Consider the following 21,206-nt stretch of genomic DNA (forward strand, 5'->3'; position numbering starts at 1 on the left):
AATAAGATAAAAACTATCTGAATTATTTTTCGTGGAACCTTTAATTGTCCTGATTGGCATCTTTTCCCCGTACTGTGGATACATACATGTATCCATGATATCTGCATATTGCTTCACTTGATTACTTTAGCATCACGAATACAATATTACATGTTCATTCTTTTCAGGTTAGATCGTTCTTGAGAAATAACAGTAATGAAGTAGAAATTTAAGATATCTTTAACCTTCCAAATATTGAAAATTAAGAGATTTACCCTACACCCTTACACATTATTTTATTTTCAAACTCAGTAATTGTTTTTGTTCATCATTTAGGTTAGTACAGAAACTGTAATTGGTATAATAAAATACTGACACTAACCGTTTGTAGGATGTTTACACAAAAAAGGATTAAATAACCTAAGATAAAAGTGAAAAATTATCTTTTAGAAAGTTTTGAAATAGAAGTAAAATATAACACTATCGATATACATTATAATGGTGCTCCATTAGCGAAATACAAATTTCTGATACAATTTTGTTAATACAATATTGAACAATAAAATAAATCAAAGTTGCTTAATGAAAGGGAGCTTAATCAAAGGGGCCTTAATCAGTCAACCTTTCCTCTGAATTTTGAGAATAAGAACAAAACATAACACGTTGTTCATCGATGATTTATGATAATATCTTGTGAAACACAAGAAAAACAACAATTTGTAAACAATTAAAAAATGTAGAGCTTAGGTCAAATAGCTTTTCTTCAAATCTTTTATTCTCGATCAGGTTAACTTTTGCAGACCAGATCAATAGTCTTTGGGGACTCGGATAATACGTATATCAGAAATGAATTGTTAATGAAATAAGTGAAAAATAATTACGAAAATTCCAAGGGACAAACTGCTGACCTTGGAAGAAATTTTTTTATACAGATCAATAACATAGAATTTCAAAGCACATAAAAAGTACAGCCGTCTCGTTATGGTTCTAAAGGAAGACAACAATTTTCGCATACTATTTACTTTAAATGAGGTAGCAGCAGTTTGTAATTATATTGTAATTTTTTTTATAAAGGAAAAAGTACGATAAGTGGCATTTTTTTTTAACCCTTTCAAAATAAGTTTATATTAATAGCAATGATGATCTTAGTGTAGAAACATGAAAATACAACTAATTTATTGTGTACCGGTGGAAGGAAAGTTGACTAGCAATTAAGAATCAAAGTTTGCTTTATAAGTACAAACTTAAATGTTTCCAAATGATATTGTTTGTCTAAGAAGAACTTGAAGTCACAAATGAAAAGTCCTTTTGAATTCGTTTACCTCATGCTTAAAAAAAAAACCTAGCAACAAAAATGTGTGTTTGCCCCCTCTTAAGTATGAAGTTAGCAGTTGTTTGAAGATTTTTCAGTCCATATTGTGTTTTAATCCAAGATGCTTTCATTGCTTTTTTTTATTTTTAACAAATTCTGAATTGAGCATAGCTACACAAATGTTGCTCAGTAACAGAAAAACATGTTTGAATTTAAGACTACACATTAATTAATCATTTTATTGAATAAATTAAATTAAATGTAATGTTGATTGTCTGTTAATGAACAATTTTCAATTAGAAATGAAAAGTTAGTTCGATTGTAGTTCATTAAGTGCTATAATCAACAACTTAGCTACATAACAAATGCATAGCAACCGTGCAATGATGGCGTTCTTTATGTCTTCTGAAGTATGAATTTAGTTATATTGAATGAATATACTTCATCATATGGTGTTACACTATAATATAAACATCTAGATTATCATTACTTTTTTTGACGAATACCATATCGAGCATAGAAATCTACATGTTGATTAGCAACAGCAAACATACAAAACCTATTTTTCATCAATGTGATGGTCTTTTCATTAAAACAAGACTTTGAAGGATTTACTGTTTAGGGTTCGGGTTTGAACAGTTTTCAGAGATATTTAACAGTTAATGACATGAAAGAGAAGTGACTAGTACCACAAACAGACCTTGCCTGGAATAAAATGTATAATCCAGGATATTAAGAATTAATATGAAGTAGGGGTGGGGATGCAAAATGTGTGCTCAGGGTACAAAACATATGGTGAATTAAGAATTACTTATCAAGACAAGAGGTGAGGATATAAACCATGTTGGTGATAACTAATGATGCATTATATAACGGAGATATGACCTCAAAGAATTAATCCTATGGTGCAGTAAAAAGAAATTGACATACCCTGTAAGTATATAAATATGGTTTTAGGGTTGGACATATACGACTCAATCATTTAACCATGAAAATCAAAGGTCAAGAACAAAACATCAATTATATTGACCTTGAGATCAACGGTAAAAGACTGTTATGATTATCATGGTTATACACAGTATGTAAAATATCGTAAGTCAATGTTTAAAAATTAAATAAGTGTCGGAATAAAATAAAAAAAGAAGGAGAAGAAGAAGATACAAGACTTACATAGGTCAAAGGCTCCTGACTTGTGTATGTTTAAGCGAAAATTTATATAAACTAGATTCTTACAATATGCATCCTTCAAATAAATCATTATACAATTAAATGAATATAATGACTGAATTAAAATGCCGGATATCGTGGGTGCTGACCCCGGTCGTGTCCAAACAAAGACTTTAAAAACGGCATTTTCTGATTGTCCGTTTATCACTTTGCATTAAGGGGTTAGAGCAAAGACTAGTTCGGAGTATATATATGGAGTCCAGGTAGAGTAATATGTCTTCCTGCGGACTGTAGCCTTTTGACTAGCACATTAAAAATTAATAACACAAACAATCCATGCAGCAACACGATGTCCACTAGTCCGCCCGTTGTGCTAACATGAATTATCATTGAAATGGTCAAATTTATAAATTAACTGTATACAAAACTTTGAATTGTTTGAAAAACTACGGATAATCTATTCCAGGAATATTATAGACAACATAAGCTGTATTTGGAAAACGTTTTGGAATTTTGAGTCTTGTTTGGTCTTTCAACATTTTTTCATTCCACTGTCATTGATAGTCTTTTGAATACACGCGTCTGGTGGTCAAACATGTTTTCTTTGACTATCTTGCGTTTTTTTTCTTTGATATTCAATATTCATTGTTTTACTTTGACGTCACATGTGAATATCCGATTAAAAATGTAAACAAATCCTTTATTCATTTGATTATGTTTAAAGTCTTTAAAGTACTATTATTTTGGGGGAGATATGATTGATTGAAGGGTGTTTTCTGACCGTCCAGTGGCAAATACTTTATGCATGCAAATAAAAGTAATGAAGAGAATAATTTGCAAACAAGAAATACGAAGGGTCTCGCGTTGTCGTTGAAAAAGAGCGACTGGAAGAAAAAGGTTTGGAAACTGCATTTTTCTGCCGTTTCGCGAATCTTGAGGTATTTACATCAACAAAGCATGAACAAAAACAGCGGAAATTTACCAATCTATCGATGTTTACAAAAATAAAGATGTTAAACTTCTAACATATAGTATTGTAATCCATAGCACGTCACTTATAATTTAAACGAAAATTGGGGCCGTTCTCTGGTGCTTGTCTTTAACTAATTGCAAAAGTATGAATTATTCAAAGTACTTGGGATTTTCTTATCCAAGGCATAGATAACCTTAGCAGTATTTGGCACAACTTTTTGAAATTTTGGGTCATCAATGCACTTCAAATTTGTACTTGTTTGGCTTTCTAACGTTGTTTTTTTTTTATCTGAGCGTCAATAATGAGTAAATATGCAGACGAAACGCGCGTCTGGCGTATTGAATTATAAGTCCGGTACCTTTGTTAACTATTGTAAGACTTTATACATGAAGCTACTCAGATTTTCAAATATATTCGATGGTGAAATTTGAATCCAAATATTAAAAAAATTAACTCTAATGAAAACTCAAAACGGAAAGTCCCTATTCAATTTGCAAAACCAAAAGCTCAAGTTTACACATTACATATGTTAATTTCCTAGTTAACTAGAAATAATTTCATTATGTTTCTGATGGATAACAAATTGATAGTTAACGTAATTCAAATGATTTCCAAGTGAAACAAAAAAATAAAAAAAAAATAGAAAAAATAGCAATTCATGTTTTTCTTTCAAATCAAAACGGACTTGTAAAAGTGGTTTTTAACGGTATCGGCATCCTTTAAAGGTAAGTAAAACATAGAAATGACATTGAGCGCGAGTAGTAAAGGTCACGCAAAATGCAAAAGAAAATCCTGATAGTTTAATCAATCAAACGAACTTTTAATAACATTAACGGTACCAATTTTTCTAACCGTGTGTAACGAAAATAGAAATGAAATACCTTACACGCAAAGGTGTCACTTCACAACACCCGAACATGGATTTTTCATTTCTATATTTAAAAGAAAATCGAACGCAAAATCTAGACTTATATATCAAAAACGAATATAAATAATGATGAGCTTATCAACTGAAAACAGAAACTAGAAAATATAATAAACCAAAATAAGTTTATAAATCAGAGTTTTTCATGGAAGGGTTTGATTTATTAGATCGGTATAATAAGTCAGTTGAAACTAAAAAGTGATAAAAAAAAAGATAAACTGAGAAGATGTGGTACATGTCTGAATGTGTAAAAAGTAAACCAGTATAGGTCAAAGAACGGCCTTTAACACGGAGCATTGGATTAAGCCTTTTTCAACTAATTTTTATAGTTCGTTCTTATGTTGTACTGTTATACCACTGTCCCAGGTTAGAGAGAGGGTCGGGATCCCGCTCACATGTTTAACCCCGCCACATTATGTATGTATGTCCCTGTCCAAAGTAAGGATCCTGTAATTCAGTGGTTGTGGTTTTTTTGTGTTTTTTTTTTTTTAAATAAATTGTTTTCTAGTTTGCATTGCTTTCCATTGTCATTTCGGGGCCTTTTATAGCTGACTATGCCGTATGGGTTAAGCTCATTGTTGAAGTCCGTACGATCACCTATAGTTGTTAATTTCTGTGTCATTTTGGTCTTTTGTGGAGAGTTATCTCAATGACAATCATACAACATAATTTTTTGTATACAAAATTACAAGTGTAAAACAATTCAAACATGAAATTTACGGTTTAATCATAAAAAATACCGAGAACCACTTACAAACCAAATCAACAAACAACAAAATAACTTTAAATAAAATAGCATACAAACGTAGTTTCAAATATATTATTTTTTTTAATTAAGAATACGGAAATTTTTTATTAAATAAAGTTGTTGTTCTTAGTATTAGAACTGATGATAATGTATCGTTATACTAATTACTTATATAATTTGTACATACTAGATGGGCATTAACTGCCAAATCTAAGTTCACAGATTTGACTAAAATTGTCATATTAGATTTAAAATCTGCTTAAGCGTATATATATATATATAACTTATAAGAAGTCTAAAATGAACAATTCACAATGCATGGACTCGATAATATTTATCCGTGTTTCGTATGTTTTTCAGTCCAGACGCCATTCAAATAACCATCGAGTTGTCCTCCGAAAACTGCGGATTGTCATACTACTCGATATAAACATAAATATATACTAGAACACACCCGCGAAATCGCGGGCATTCAGAACGTAGTTTAAAGTATGTAAAGTGTTGTTGGAAGAATTTTGTAAAATATTGAATGACTGGAGAATTTCAGCAAAGGTATCATAAGTCATAGGTTATTGGGGACAGTAAAATGTGTTTTTTTTAACCCCTCCTCCTTCATTTCGAAAATTCCCAATTTTTGGTTTTCTATCAATTTCAATATGAACATACATTTAGTATGTTATGAACATTTAAGTAAGGAACCTGTAATTCAGTGGTTGTCGTTTGTTTATGTGTTACATATTTGTTTTTCGTTCATTTTTTGTACATAAATTAATATGGCCGCTAGTTTTCTCGTTTGAATTGTTTTAAATCGTCATTTTTGGGCCTTTTAAAGCTGAGTATGCGGTATGGGCTTAATTTCTGTGTCATTTTGGTCTCTTGTGGAGAGTTGTCTCAACATGGCAATCATACCACATCTTTTTTAGTTGTTGTATTAAATGAATTTTGTAAAATATTTAATTACTGGAGAATTTCAGAAAAGGTACCAAAAGTTTATATGAATAATTTTAGCGCTTATCTGTATATTATGAACATTCATTACTATATAAATAAAGTGTATTTACTTTCAATTCCAAGTTTACTAATCGATCCATGGTGGTCAATTGATGTAATATACAGACCCTCTCCATTTAATAAACTCTGTGACCGCCGTGGAAAGTAAACTTGAAAATGATAGCAGATAGAATTAAAATACACTTTATTCGTAGTATATGTATGTTCAAAGTATACAGAAAAACGCAAACCGGAAGTCTAATCTGACTTAAAATTTCGTCCAATGACGGGACAATATCCGGATGCCTTTTTTCTCGTTTTTCTCCCAAAATAACTCAATCTGAATAATCATATAAATGGATGACAAATGCGACTATGCACTGTACCTATAGGTCACAGAGACGTGTTGATTAATTTATTGTGGAAAGAAGAGAAGCGACACCCAAAATGAGGTCTTCTCGTTTAATAGTATAGATATATAGAGATGTGGTATGATTGCAATGAAATAACTCTCCACCAGAGACCAAAGACATAGACGTTTTCGGTAATAAGTCTCCGTACGGCCTTTAACAATGAGCAAAATCTATACCACAATGACAAATGTAAATTAATAACAACGAGAAAAATTAACAAACAGCTGATTTATGTACAAAACAATAAACGAAAAAATTACCCAACAATTTCTTGCTAAAAGAAAAAGAAGTACTGTTGCTTTATTTTCAGTGTAACGTTGTTCAGTGTAACGTTGTTCATGTGAGACAAAAAAAAAAAAAAAAAAAAAAAAAAAAAATGTAAAATGAGACAGTTTTTATCTTTCCTTTCACTTTTGTTTAGTTCAAAAATTAACATTGTTTACAAAAAACAGCAACAATTTTTGTTTTACACGGAACATGACCAGGAAAAATATGACTTAAATATATATCAACTTAAACTAGCTTATGCGTCAATACTACCTCAAACAAACGTTGCTGTGCGCATGCGGCTCATATTTAAAATACAGTCCCTGCTGTAGCACTGTTTTAAAATAGTTCATGTTAAACATGTTAAAGTGAGTTGAAATTATTTTCATTTCATTTTCCACTATTTAATTAATTATTTATTTCTGATATACGTATTAGCAGAGTCCCCATAGATTCAAAAGCCGGTCAACACATTTTCAATTTGATTGAGAACAATAGATTCATACAAAGATTATTTGAACCGAGAACTACATCTTTAATTGTAAACTACTTGCTGTTTTGTCTTGTAAATCATTACTTAAAGTTATGTTTTCAGTTTTAAATTCAAAGATATGAAGTTGTCTTTGAATTGGCTTTCTGTGTTAGATTTTGGACTTGTAGGCACGATTTGTCTTTCAATGCTATTGTGTTGGTCACTTGAAATAATTTTCAATTGTTTTCCTCTATCTAATTAATTATTAATATCTGGTATGCGTATTAGCTGAGTCACCATAGATTCATAAGCCGGTCAACACCTTTTCAATTAATTCTTTAATTGTATAAAACTTGCTCTTGTGTATCGTTAATTATCACTTATTATTATCAGAAATCATTAAAAAGAAACGTATTCTAGCTATAAGCTCGTTGTTGTTCTCAAAATTCAAAGAGGAAAAGTTGATCGATTAAGCTCGATGATTTTATCTGATTGACAACTTGCTTTGCGTAAGGGCCGAACACAGAGATCGTACTAGTCAGGTGCGGACAGATAAACAATTCATTTACGTGAATTTATTCATTTAACCCACCATTTAAAAAATGGACGAAAAAAAAGAATTGGAATATTCCGGACCAGGGTTGTGGACAAATTTCACAGAGACCACTGGATTTCATGGTTTGAACAAAATGACGTTTGACAAGACATATCCAGGACGTGTAGTTCGAAGGTATCAATTGTTTAATTATTTATTTAATTTATTTTGGTACAAATTCTGATTCGATACAATATTAAATTAAAAAAAAGGAGTCGTATGATTTCATCATGCTTATGACCTCTATAATCAATATTTACAACGTGTAATAATACTTGTACTTTACATATGGTTGTAACTTTGTCCCTATTATACCATCTGAAAGATTTTTTTTTTTTTTATTAAGACCGTATTTGCATTAAGGGAATTTCGTCAGAAATTAATATCTCGCCAAAAGAGAACCATAAAACGTTTCGTTTATCAACGGTGTTACATTTGACCTCATTAAGAAAGATTTCAGATGATTGAATTTTCTTTAAAAAAAATGAATTCAAGGTTAAAACATCCTTCATTGTATATAACACTAGTGATTGGTGGTAGTCATGGCAGTATTGGTGATATACCAATATTTTTTTTGTTGAGCAGTTATATGCAGTAAAACAGTCATAATCAGAACTGGGTCAATTACATGCAAAAGTAATTAATTACATTTCGATTATATTGATTTTTTTTAAATGTGATTACAATTACAATTACATTGCCAATGTAATTAATTACATTTCAATTAATGTTATCCAAAGACATGTAAGAGCTATATCATTTAGAACAAAATCATGAAAATAACAACCAGCTAGAATAGAATGAAACTTATATATACATATATACCAGTACGTTCACTTTTTAACAATGAAAACATTCGAACAAGATTTATTTTCAAAATTAAAAGTTTTCATTTTTCTATCATTATTGTTACATTTAATCACCATTCGTCTTTCAATGCTGATTATTTGAAATTTTGTAGAAAGTGTTTAAATAATACCCATCAGTACAGAATGTTAACATATAAATATGATAGATTAAAAAAAGCATTGCCTTTGGCATTTTGGGCGATATCTTTTTGCGCCAAAAATGAACTCATTTGCGCCACAACTTATTTGCGCCAATGCTACTTCTGCGCCACTTCATTTTAAAAACCATAGGTATCATTTGCGCCAATTGAAAAATCATCTTTTTGCGTCAATTTTATGAAATTATATTTCTTAAATGATTTTTACACAAAACAAAGTCATCATCTTCGTTTGTTACAACACTATATCATCAAGAATTCCATGAAATTCGGGTTGATTTTTTTGGCTCAGATGGGGGCAGTTTCCTTCTTTCTCTGTACATGGATTGAGATATTCCAAATTTTTCTTTTCCAAATCTTCGTCAATTTTGAAGAGCTCAGAAGTAATAATAAACATATCATGCTTTTCGTTTGCATGCTGTTGTCAAAATCTGTCTGTCTAGTTTCTGAGTATTAGTTTCATGTAAATGATCTAATTCCCCACTCAAAATAACCGTACAAAATTCATCTGTACACAGCCTAGCACACTACGACTTAACTATACATCTCAATCAGACATCTTTAAATGTGAAAAACTATTCTCTACTGAACAATTTATTTCTTGGTGACTTTTCTCAATTTTGATAAGTGTTGAGTTTAATCTGAAAGTTATTTATTCATAGTACATGATTCTTATATGCTATAGGTAAAAAATATACAGGTAAATGTGGCGCAATTTGATGCCATTTATTGGCGCAATTGATATCATCAGAAAAATAAAGAGTGGTGCAATTAATACCTTTTCAAAACTGTAAATGGCGCAGATTGATTTTGCCCGGCATTTTAATCAAGGTACAAATTTGTACTTAATAATTAGTTAAGTGAAAAGAGAATAACCTGAGGCTAAGATTATTGTTAATTGTTAAAACAACATATTTACAAATTGTATGTAAATAAATTGGTATTGTTTTAAATTTATAGATTTTTTACGTAAACATGTGAAAAATTAATGAACTAAATACAAATAAAGATTATTATACATGCTATAATGAAATTTATAGATTTTTTACCATGTGAAAAATTAATGAATTAAATTCAAATACAGATTATTATACATGCTATAAATTTGAAGATCACATAACCATTTATGGCAGACGGGATTTGGGGTGAGTGGAATGTGTTTCAGATGAATAATCATTCCCACACTCTTTTTTTATTTTTGGAAGGTGATTTATACCTGACATATCCTCACTAGACAAGGTTTTATCTTCAGAAAGGTCAAACTTCGAAATAATGGAAACGTATTGTCTTATTCGATACTAACAAATGAAGTGTAGCGTACTGAAGCTACGATTTCGCTGTTTTAGAAATGAAGAAAAAGGTAGCAAAAGGGGACAATACAAAACTAAACAGTAAAATGGCTTAAAAATAAAACATCTAATAGGCTATATCATACCGATACAAAACTGCTTACAAATCTACAGGATGACTAATTACATAAACGGCATCAACTTAACGAAAACTGTCAAGCACTGGGGAGGGGGGGGGGGTTGAACAGATTTATTGTCTAGAATAGTAGGGCGTTCCTGTTTCATTTGTTGCTAATGGCAAGTACATATTCGGAGGTAAGTCGTATTTGGAGATGACCTCATTGGAGTTATCCTTTTATAGATACCTTTATTCAATTCAAAATATACAATTGGTGGTTTGTGTGCTGATGTCAAATTATATACACGCTGTCAACCATTTATTTTATGGTCTTTATTTAAGAATTGGATGCTTCTTTTGTAAATTTATTTGTGTGTAAAAGCGTTGACCGAGGTACATTTTGTATGAAGCGCTTCATTCTAAAAATGTGCGCAAGGTCAACGCTTTTACAACCCTATGAAACTACTAAAAGAAGCATTCAAATACTTTATTATATTTTTTGCTATGATCATAAAAACACGATTTCTATCAAGTTCTTTTTTAATTTACCTGTGCACTTAATTGTGGAAGCTCATGCCATCATGCATGTTAAATTTCATTTTGAAATGATGATTAATTTCAGAATGACGCGAGATAGCTGTTAGCCAATCAAAAAAACGTATTATAATGACTTTATCTATATCTCCAATATTTAGATAGTAAGGAAGATAAATTCTTTACACAATATGGTAATGACGTAATACGATATATACGGGGTCAGTAAATTCCATATTGGGCTCGAGTTTCATATATACACATTACAATAAAATCGACTGAATGAGCAAGATTATCATCAAAATCTTGATAACCTTTAATGAGGTAAATCAATTCAATTCAATTCAAATCTTTATTGTCATTACACTACTATATTCAAAGCATGTGACACACCATTAAAGAATGAAAACAAACAGTAATCAACAATATCATTTATATACATTATGAAAGTAAATATTTGTTAAGATTTTTGTTGAAAGAGTCTGATGTCATCAGTTCTACATACTGGTTTAAAAAGGAATCATGCTTCTTTACCTGAATGTGTGATCTTCGGTTGAGGATATATGTAATTTTATCTATAACATTTAAATCTATAAAGTTTGTGTTCTCATTTATCGAAAAATTAAAACAAACAAAACCAACCAAACGAAACTTTTTTTTATTTTCCTGTTAATATCACAATATAAAAAGAAATGAATGTCATCTTATTTTATTTTACAACCAATCCAAACATCTACAAAATAAAAGAAATTTTTTTTAAAGACGCGTCATTAGAAAATAAAAAACACAGACATTTTTGTTTTCATGAATTAACCTTCATCCAAATTATCTTAACACATTTTGCAGTTTAGTCTGGACATTAGTATGGCTTGCGTGTGCTACAGTGCTCATCTATATAATTGTAACGGAGTTATTGAATTACTACAGTTACCCATCGCTTTCTTCAACGTACCTCCGATTTGACCAAAAACTTCAGTTTCCTGTCGTTACACTGTGTACCCAAAATCCAACCGATTTTAACAGCGTATCATTGTATTTCGATCAATCTTTTGTGGGTCACTCGGAAATACCAGTGGTTGAATATACAGATTTTTACTTTTATGAGACTGCTTATATGTGTGGCTGTGTATGTAGAAGATTTAATGCAAATGAAGCGTTTGTTACAAGTCAATATGGAATATCGTCTGGTCTGTTTCTTCAAACAACATCCAGAGAACTGCAGGTATTTAAAATTAAAAGATATCATTGATATTGCGCAACACAACTTTAGCAATTATGAATGAAACTATTTCAATGTTTATTTAATTTTTCATAAAACATATTTAGGAGCATGCATTCAGAAAATAAAATGGTTACAAAGATCAATGATTGTCCATAAATAAAGAATGCATCACCAAATTTTAGATACTCCAATTAAAATCCAGAATTAACTCAGGTGTTCCAGAAAGAGTTCCATTCTATATCGATTGTTGATAAGTACCAATTAGTTATAAGTCCTGTCAGTGGAATTGTTTCTAATGTCATGCGTGTATGTCAACATGAAGGTTTGGATAAGAAGTGAAAATTACGTCAAAATGACGTAACTATTGGAAGACATGAAGTAATCGACGCTTCTATTTTCCCGCTTTGCGTTTGATTTTTTTTATCTCATTAACCTGCTATCACTCTTTGTTTAATGATTTCGTTTTCGATAATCATTTCTGATGTTAATAACCTTTTGAAATACAGCTGTGCTTGTCAAATTAAACTATGAACTAAAATGGCCCAACGAAAGTATCCAAAGCGCCCACTGTTCGTTAGAATAAACCATAAGAACATATTTTGTAGAATGAGCTTCTTCCATTATGAGTAAATGATTTGTCATAAAAATTAAAGGTAGGAGCGCCGTAAAACATGTATTTTCTAAGTACTTATGGAAAGTAAGGAATATGGTAGTCCAGCGTCAATAGTCCATTTGCCAATTACCGATTTGATTCTGTTATTACACACTTTTTAAACAAATTACTTCCCTTTGTCAATAGTCCGACTGGTTCCATACCGGACAAAATTGGCTATTGGCAATGCAAAGTATGATGAATTGAAAGTGTTGTATCAGCGGTTTAACTAATTTTTCATAAGAAATAATTTCTTATGTCAAAAGTATTTAGATTAAAAACAAATCAATGTAATTAAAAAAAAAATAATTTAAAAACCTTAAAGATTACTCACATTACGCACACGTAAATTTGCTCGTTCTGCTAGCTCACCATTATAAATAAAAATTAATGTCCCTCATAAGGGAGACAACTGAAAGAGGGATCTCTAATTACAGGGTCAATTACGGGAATTGGCAAATAGCCTATTGGTAATAATGAAAAAAAGATACAACCTTCAAATATAGTTGCAAAAACAATCACACTACAAATACAAGTAGATTTTCATTATTTATAAAGTAAAAACTTATCAGAGGAATTCTACAACACGACGGACCTTTCTGCTGTATCAAAAAACTTTCATTGTCATTTAAACAATAATAGCAACATGAACAAGATGACTGTTAATTTTTCTTCGACTTGTGAGTTTCAACTTTACACTTGATATCTTCCTCCTTTGAATCAAAATATCAGTTTCCACGAAATGATTTCACGTTCCAATGTACTTTTTTAAGTAATCTCCGTTGATGCCAAACTTGGGTAACACAGATTGTCTTTACACTAAATCAAGTGGATGTGTTTTGATTGATACATGAGTATGGTAGAAAATCGTTTATATATCAGTTGTTATTGGCTTTGCACTAGCTTTCAGTAACTGCGAGTACTCTTAGACCGGTACTTCGTGTCTTTTATTTTTATGCTAGTAATTCCATGTGTCGATCTGGTTAGTCAAGCCATTTCCTACTGATTATTTTACCTTGTTTTGATATTGTACTGTTATACGACTGTCCAAGGTTAGGGGAGGGTTGAGCGCTGACAAACATGTTTAACCCCGACACGTTCTTTATTTACAGGTCCCGTGACAGCAGTCTGCCATTCGGTGGTTGTCGTTGGTAGCTGTCTGTGATATATGCTAAACGTTTATTGATTGGTCATAAATAAAGCAGATGGTTTGTTTGGTTTGAACCATTTCATATCTTGTCATGTCGGGGCCTTTAATAACTGAGTATATGGTATAGGTTTGGCTTATTGTTGAAGGTCTTACGGTGGCATATAATTATGTAAATCCTCGTCATTTAGACTCTGCAGGATAATTGTCTCATTGGCAATCATACCACATCTCCTTATTTCATTCAATATATGAAAATCGGATGTAAAACCAGAATGACTTGATGACTTGTATAATGTTTACGTTGTTAGTCTTAAATCAAGATCAAATTATTGTCAGCTTCAAAAGACGAACACAAAGAACATTTGCACACAATGTTTCATCGTTAAAATTGAGAACGATTGACGTCATAGACCAAGAGTTTCACTTTGAAACGTGAACCATAAACAGTTGTGCCTAAATTGACACATCAAGAGGATATTTTGTCTTCTATTTGTCTTGTTAACTGATGTCATTCGTTTGAATCGCAGTATGATTTTTAATGACGGGAAACTTGTAATCCTAGTAGAATATACAGATGAAATGCTTGTTAACTGAGGGAAATGGATGATTTGTTGGTAACTGTAAATTCAGAAATTTTCACTATTTTGTTATTTTTTTTTCATTTAAAATACACAAGGAAAAAAAGAATGTACTTTTTACAAATAATACAAAAAACAATAGTTTGAAAATATTTTGTAATACGTGTTATAATTTAAGAATGTACTCAGGTGAAATTAAGAAAATAATCTGGAATTTAAAATTGATACTATAAGTAAGAAGAGAACTAGTTAAGGAATAAAATAAGTTAAAAATATTAATTGGTTATGGAGCTCCCTTTTGAGATATTTGATTAAAAAAAAAAATGACGGGAAAAGGCTTACTCGTACTTTTACCTTATATTTGCATTGGTATTATTTGGGTCTCAAACTTAAAGAAAAGAAATCTAAAATCTGCTTAAGTTTTGGTAAATGACTTTTTATGAGCTATTGAAGTCTTATATGAAAAGAAAAATGGGTGTAGTGGGGAAAATTATTTTACCTTGTATCGTTGGAAAAAACCAAGGAGTCCGAAACATCTGACAAAAATTCCTTATAACTGACCTTAGTACACCTTTAAGACGTATTTTATTGAGAAATATAGCATTATATTTTGTCCATTAAAAAAATTAAATTTCCGACGCCATTTTTTTGGACGTCTAGTATTTTTTGGGCTTGGGTGGAAGCGGATTGAAAACTTATTTGAATTTTTATGAGTGTATGTCTTTTTTTTGTTTTTTTTCTTTTCTTTCCTTTTTTTTGGGGGGGGGGGGGGGGGCGCTCTTAAAGGAGAAACATCGTTGATTCTGTGAGCGTCAATCAGTGTCAATTGTCGCCCTTTTGGTGCCCAATGCTCTACTGTTCCTTACATTGTCAAAAGAATTTTTTTTGTGTTAATCAGATTGCTATTCATGATCCACAAGAAGATCCAAATATGTTGAGGGATGGTAGAACTGTTAGAAATGGCACTGAAACATTTATAGAAATTCACAGGAGAGAGGTCAGTATTCGTTATTTAAGTTTTGGTCGAACTATAGATCTTTTTTTTTATATCATTGAATCAGTTTGATGTAATTGCTGAAATTACAGTTCTGACAATATCATCAAAACCCTTCCATTTTGATTTATAAGGTTTAAAATCTGCAACCATCTGAAAAGCATAAATTGTATTTTTTCATATGACCATTTCCGACCAATCAAAGGCCACTGATAGAAATTTATTTTTAAAGGAATGTTCACCTGACTTAGTCGCATTATCATACATGTATGAATAAAAGAAAGATGCGAGATAACGACATAACGCCAAAATGACCATACAATCAATAAATGCAATACACCTTTAAGTTATTGCTATTTATCCGCCATTACTGGACATAACAAACGTTCGCGTGAAATTTTGACGTCACAAGAGAAAATGTCTGACGCCACAAAGGGAAAGTGATTGTTGTATGACGTCAATATGTCAAGTGTCGCAAATGCTTGCGTCAAGTGTTGCAGCTTCCCAAATAACGACAGGTTTATTATTGTGTTGCAGCTTCCCAAATAACGATAGGTCTATTTTTTTGTATCGGATGGTTCTGATTGAATGACACTCATAGTAACATTATCATAACTGAGTGAAGCCGACATTTTGAATTCTAGAATTAATTCCTCCAATTATAAGCAAAAACTCACTGTTTGCACCTAGATACATGTATCTTCTTTTTATCAAATTGTATAACATTCTGTGGCGAACAAGAAGCAAGAAAACACCTGGTGTTAACGTTTGACACCTGAGGCATACAAAAGTTTAGGTGCGAAAAAATAATAACATCATTTCGCGGAATTTTTGTTTATTGAACATTTTACAGCAAAATAATGGCCTTTAATTAAATGATTTTTAAATTTTGCATTATAATTGAGATTACTGTGTTGTATTTGAAGCTTAGGGGGTCATCCAGGTAAACTCAATTTTCGACAGTAAAACAATACAATACTATTAGTTACATAGTGTGCTAGTGACCTAATACGATATATATGGGGTCAGTAAATTCCATATGGGGTGAGAGCGAAGCACACTATGTAACGAATTTCTCTTACCGACTATCTCAACATGTGGTATATATATAGACTAGTGGCGTATCAAAGTGATCAAGTCTTCAATACCACTTGTATGAAGAACCTACTTCCATTGGTCTATACAAAAACAAATGCCAACAATAACAACTTGATAGATTTAAATGTGTTTTATGAATTTATTTTAATCAATCGTTCATGAACAATTTTTCACCTGTAAGATTTTTCCTCAACACCGTGTTGTTTTTACAAAGGGACGTAATACCACTATTAACCGTGTATTGAAATAAGCCTCGCCTACTAACCTAATATGGAATATACACGGCCTTGATGCGTTGCTTTTAACCAGTCCTATTTCTAGAAATGTATAGGAGGTAAGATAAAGTTATCTCTTAAATATCTAGAGATCAATAAGAAGTCTTCAACAATAGACAAGTCTTTATACTATATATCAAGTATAACATCTCCCGGGTCTAAACACTTTGTGAATAAATCTTGTATCTAAATATCATGCTTATAAATTGTGTGTATATAGGAACTAGTTAAGGGCATACGATACGGTATCGAGGGTATATATATATATATATATATATATATATATATATATATATATATATATAAAATTACTGAATAAATAGTCAACGATCAATCTTACAGGGCGATGGATCATGTAATATGATTCTGTACACTACAAAATATAATATATAACAAGTCAAAAAGGGTACAACATCACCATTAAATAACTATCAAATGAACAAATATTAGATATTTCGGATAACAGATATCCTTCTTCAATAATAGCACAAGTTTTAGGCAATTAAAGACTTTTGACTTCTTTTTCATCAATACATTCGTATATAACAGTAATACTTGTTAAGTTTTGATGTACGGCGAGAATTACATTGAGACGATTATTACAGTGACGGATCCAGCAATTTTCATAAAGGGGGGGGGGGGCGCTCCAGTCACGCTTCAGTGATTCCCTATATAATCAACCGAATTTTTCCCACAAAAGAGGGGCACGGGACAAGCCCCCCCCGACCCCCTGGACCCGCCTATGCGTTATGTAGCGCCAAACAAGTGAAATGGGATCACCGGCATTTAAAAAAAACTAGGTTTTCTATTTCTAGCTAAAATTTAGCAGATGAACCCACTTTTTAATTTGCAATCGATTATATACTGCTTCAAGAAATTAATTATATATAGAAATTGCAAGAATCAATCAACTATAGATTCTTTTCGGTAAACATTTGTATTGACAAGAAAATTGTCTACTACTTTTTATTACCAATAATTGTAAGATGTACAAAAATGTATTTCCATTCGGCCATCATTTCAGGACTTTCTTAAAGGCCAACTGGGTGAAAATTTCTCTTTCCGTATGATAGTTGTGCTTTATTTTCGGAAAAGTATTGACATAAAATATGCATATTTCAAACCAAAATATCTCGAAAAGTAAGTAAATTCTATGACAAACGAGACGATTTTAATTTTGAAATTATCAATTTCTCCCACCTTAGTAGCAATATACCAACTTCACCTGCATATATGGAATATACATTTCCCAACTCATTCGATATTCAAGAGCTTACAGCTGCTACTCAGACTTTGTTCAACGTCACCAGTGTCTGAGAAGAACGTTGATACTAAATGGATGATTGATTTTGTTTACTGTAAATAAAAAAGATTGACAAATAACCTCATTTTTCATCAATGAATTATTCAATTTATATTTAAAATTTTCAAAAACTCATATGTGTCAAATTTATTAAGGAGTAAGTTTATATATTACAGTATAAATCTTTACCAAGTCCATATATAGCGTATGGAAATCAGATTTGTATAGACGACACCGATTACAGCTTTGTTGATTGCAAACGTAAATGTTTTAACGAAATGTTAAAGAAAGAGTGTAGCTGCACGATGAACCCTTCTCCAACAGGTATTTTTAGCAGTTACCAAATTAATGCATCGAAAAATGGAAATACGGTAAATCGTAATGTAAATTTTTTTTTTTAACTGACCAACTGAAATCATATCATAAGATACCAAAGATCTTATTTGACGCACTCAGTGCTCATGGTCCCAGGGAATATCATCAGCCTAGTTTTCAGCACCCCTATGTTAATTGACATATACCTGATGCGGTTCTTTTCTGTTTAGGAGTAAGTTCGGTATGGGCCCTTTTTGGACCCAAATATTGAGTGCAATTTTTTAAAATAACTTGTCGAGCTTTTTATACAAAGCGTTGAAACACTTATGTTTCTCTTCCTCCAGGCATAGATTAGTTTTCCAGATTTGGTTTTCAAAAAGCCCTATAACTGCGTTATTGATGTATCATTCAAACTGTTTTGATTAGAGCCCATTATGTCTTTGTCTCTTATTTTAACGAAATGTGCATACTAAATTGTTAGTCTCACGACTCTGGTATCACTAAGTTGTTCGACATTTAAGGGCAAATAACCGCCCACAAAAGGACTTCAATGCAAGCTTATAAGAGCACCAATGAAACCATCAGAATATTTCATATTACGGAAGATATATAAAAGTAAGGTAGACGCTTGAAAACTTTATGATTGAGTACGTTGGTGTTGATGTCAATTGTCTTTTCAAAACATTACAAAGATGTAGATTTTTTTCACTTTTCGTCGTTCATAGTCTTTTTAAGGTCATACAATTGAGAATGGAAAAGAGGAATGTGTCAAAGAGACAACAAAATTGTGTACTAGTTCAGTTAAAATGGACACTAAACTCCGAAATATATAAATGAACTAAAATTTAAAAAAAAACCATACAAGACTAACAAAGGCCAGAGGCTCCTAACTTGGGACAGGCGCAACAATGCGGCGGGGTTAAACATGTTTTGAGAAATCTCAACCCTCCCCTTATATCTCTAGCCAATGTAGAATAAACAAAAACACAGCAATACGCACAGTAAAACTCAGTTTAAAAGAAGTCAGAGTCCGATGTCAGAATAGGTAACAGAAGAAACTAAGAAAAATGACAATGATACATAAATGAACAAAGAACTACTAGCAGTTACTGACATGCCAGCTCCAGATCTCAATTAAGGAAATAGACCTAGGTTAAGGGAAATAACTATGGAATTCATCAATACATTTGTGTCAAACATTTTCATAATTTTTTTCTAAGCTTCTATGTTACATAGACTATTTCCAATCTGTCTCAGGTAAATGATTAAAATAAATTGATGAAACTTGACTGTACCAAGGTCTACCCTCTTAAACTGATTGAAAGATTATGTTTTCATAGTCTGTACCAACATGAACACATTATAAGGTACTACATGGATGACCAGATACTACATATCATTTCTCATTTAGGATAGGCTTCAACTTTGAAGATTACAAATTCTAAGAAAATGGAGAAAAGAAAAGGTCCTTATCATACCTTGACCTTTTATAGTGTAGTACATACAAAATGCATTAGGAAAAAAAAACACATTTGAAGCCTTAGCTGTTCAAGTTTTCTTAAATTATATCGATCGATAGTTTTAATAATTTTACGATTAATACTTCTTTTTTTGGTGGTTGAAAACCAATTAATATAAAAGGGAGGTCAAAGTACTACCGTATGTCGTCTTTTTATCGCAGTTTGAATCTACGAAGGGACAGTTAAATCTTGGCCAAGTACACAACAATCAAGTAGACAGTGAAATGTTCGCATACACTTAATTTTGCTTCAAAATGCATACTGCTTGCTGCAAACAAAATCCAAATTAGTAGGACGTAAAAATGTCCCGATATACGATATACATGGACAATGGTTCTTTTACTTAGCTGACCTTATTTTGTCCTTATTTGTAACCCTATTTCGTACTATATTCTGAAAAAGTCATCAAAAGTTTTATAACCGGAAGTTGACCTTTTTAATTTTCCTTATTAGGAAATGAAACATATTGCGTCGATGATTACCATACCAATACTTGTGCCGCAGATCTTTATGGTAAGTATTTATATAGTTATACATATATTGCTACCTGTTATGGTAATGATATGGTTTCTGTGGCCATGTTTTGTTTCATAATTGGGACACGATCACTGACGCATTCTGCAGATGGATTCCAAAAAATTCAAGTTGGGGTCATGCTTTAAACCACAGTAACGACAAAACTTGATTTTTTTCTCAATTTTCCGAAAAATAAGTTATGTTTTTCGTGGAGATTAAATGTAATTGGGCAAAACATGGTTGGTGAATACTAAGTTTTGATACCTTGCTATGTAAGATCTAAACATGTAGAGGACATGGAGACCAGTCTTAACAAGGAACGAAAAATCTCGAAAACCGAGAGGTCAATAGAAATCTGAAATGAACAAAAGCTTTTTTTTGTATTCTTAGACATGCACTTAAAGAAACAATTGAATATAAACATATCTAAATGTTATATCTTTTCACAAGAAGTGTAACCGATTCTTTCAATTAAATGAGGTACATAAACAAATGTATAAAAGCAACATGCTCATTTTCTTATTTGACATACCTTTATTCAGTCCTACATTACTTACTTTTACAGGGGCTATATATCAGTCGTCAACATTATGTGTTTGTCCTCCAGAATGCCGGGTCATTAAGTATGACCAAGTATTATCATCCGTAGCGAATAAGTAAGCATACTAATTACTTGGGTTATAATTTAGGTTTGGCACCATATCATCTTAGTGTTATTAGTACTTTGTATTTTTTTTAAAATATATACATACATTTAACTTGGAATTTATTGGAGGGGAATGGGGCGGAGAGGAA

General features: G+C 31.5%; 1 protein-coding gene across 1 annotated transcript; it reads left to right on the forward strand.

Moving 5' to 3' along the window:
• Positions 1-11,580: 11,580 nt before the first annotated feature.
• Positions 11,581-20,869, forward strand: LOC139492121 (epithelial sodium channel subunit beta-2-like). Its single transcript, XM_071280260.1, has 5 exons — positions 11,581-12,010; positions 15,289-15,387; positions 18,237-18,384; positions 20,349-20,408; positions 20,802-20,869. The coding sequence occupies exons 1-5, from the start codon at positions 11,903-11,905 to the stop codon at positions 20,867-20,869; spliced, it is 483 nt and encodes a 160-aa protein (XP_071136361.1). The 5' UTR covers positions 11,581-11,902.
• The last annotated feature ends 337 nt before the right edge of the window (positions 20,870-21,206 follow it).

This window comes from Mytilus edulis, chromosome 10 (genome assembly GCF_963676685.1).
Source record: "Mytilus edulis chromosome 10, xbMytEdul2.2, whole genome shotgun sequence".
Classification (NCBI taxonomy): Eukaryota; Metazoa; Mollusca; class Bivalvia; order Mytilida; family Mytilidae; genus Mytilus; species Mytilus edulis.

Excerpts from the sequence above, each read along its gene's own strand:
- LOC139492121 (XM_071280260.1), top strand. The coding sequence starts at position 11,903 with ATGTGTGGCTGTGTATGTAGAAGATTTAATGCAAATGAAGCGTTTGTT. Across the intron at positions 15,388-18,236 it reads TAGAAATTCACAGGAGAGAG|TATAAATCTTTACCAAGTCC; the intron begins GTCAGTATTCGT and ends TATATATTACAG. Across the intron at positions 18,385-20,348 it reads GATGAACCCTTCTCCAACAG|GAAATGAAACATATTGCGTC; the intron begins GTATTTTTAGCA and ends TTTCCTTATTAG.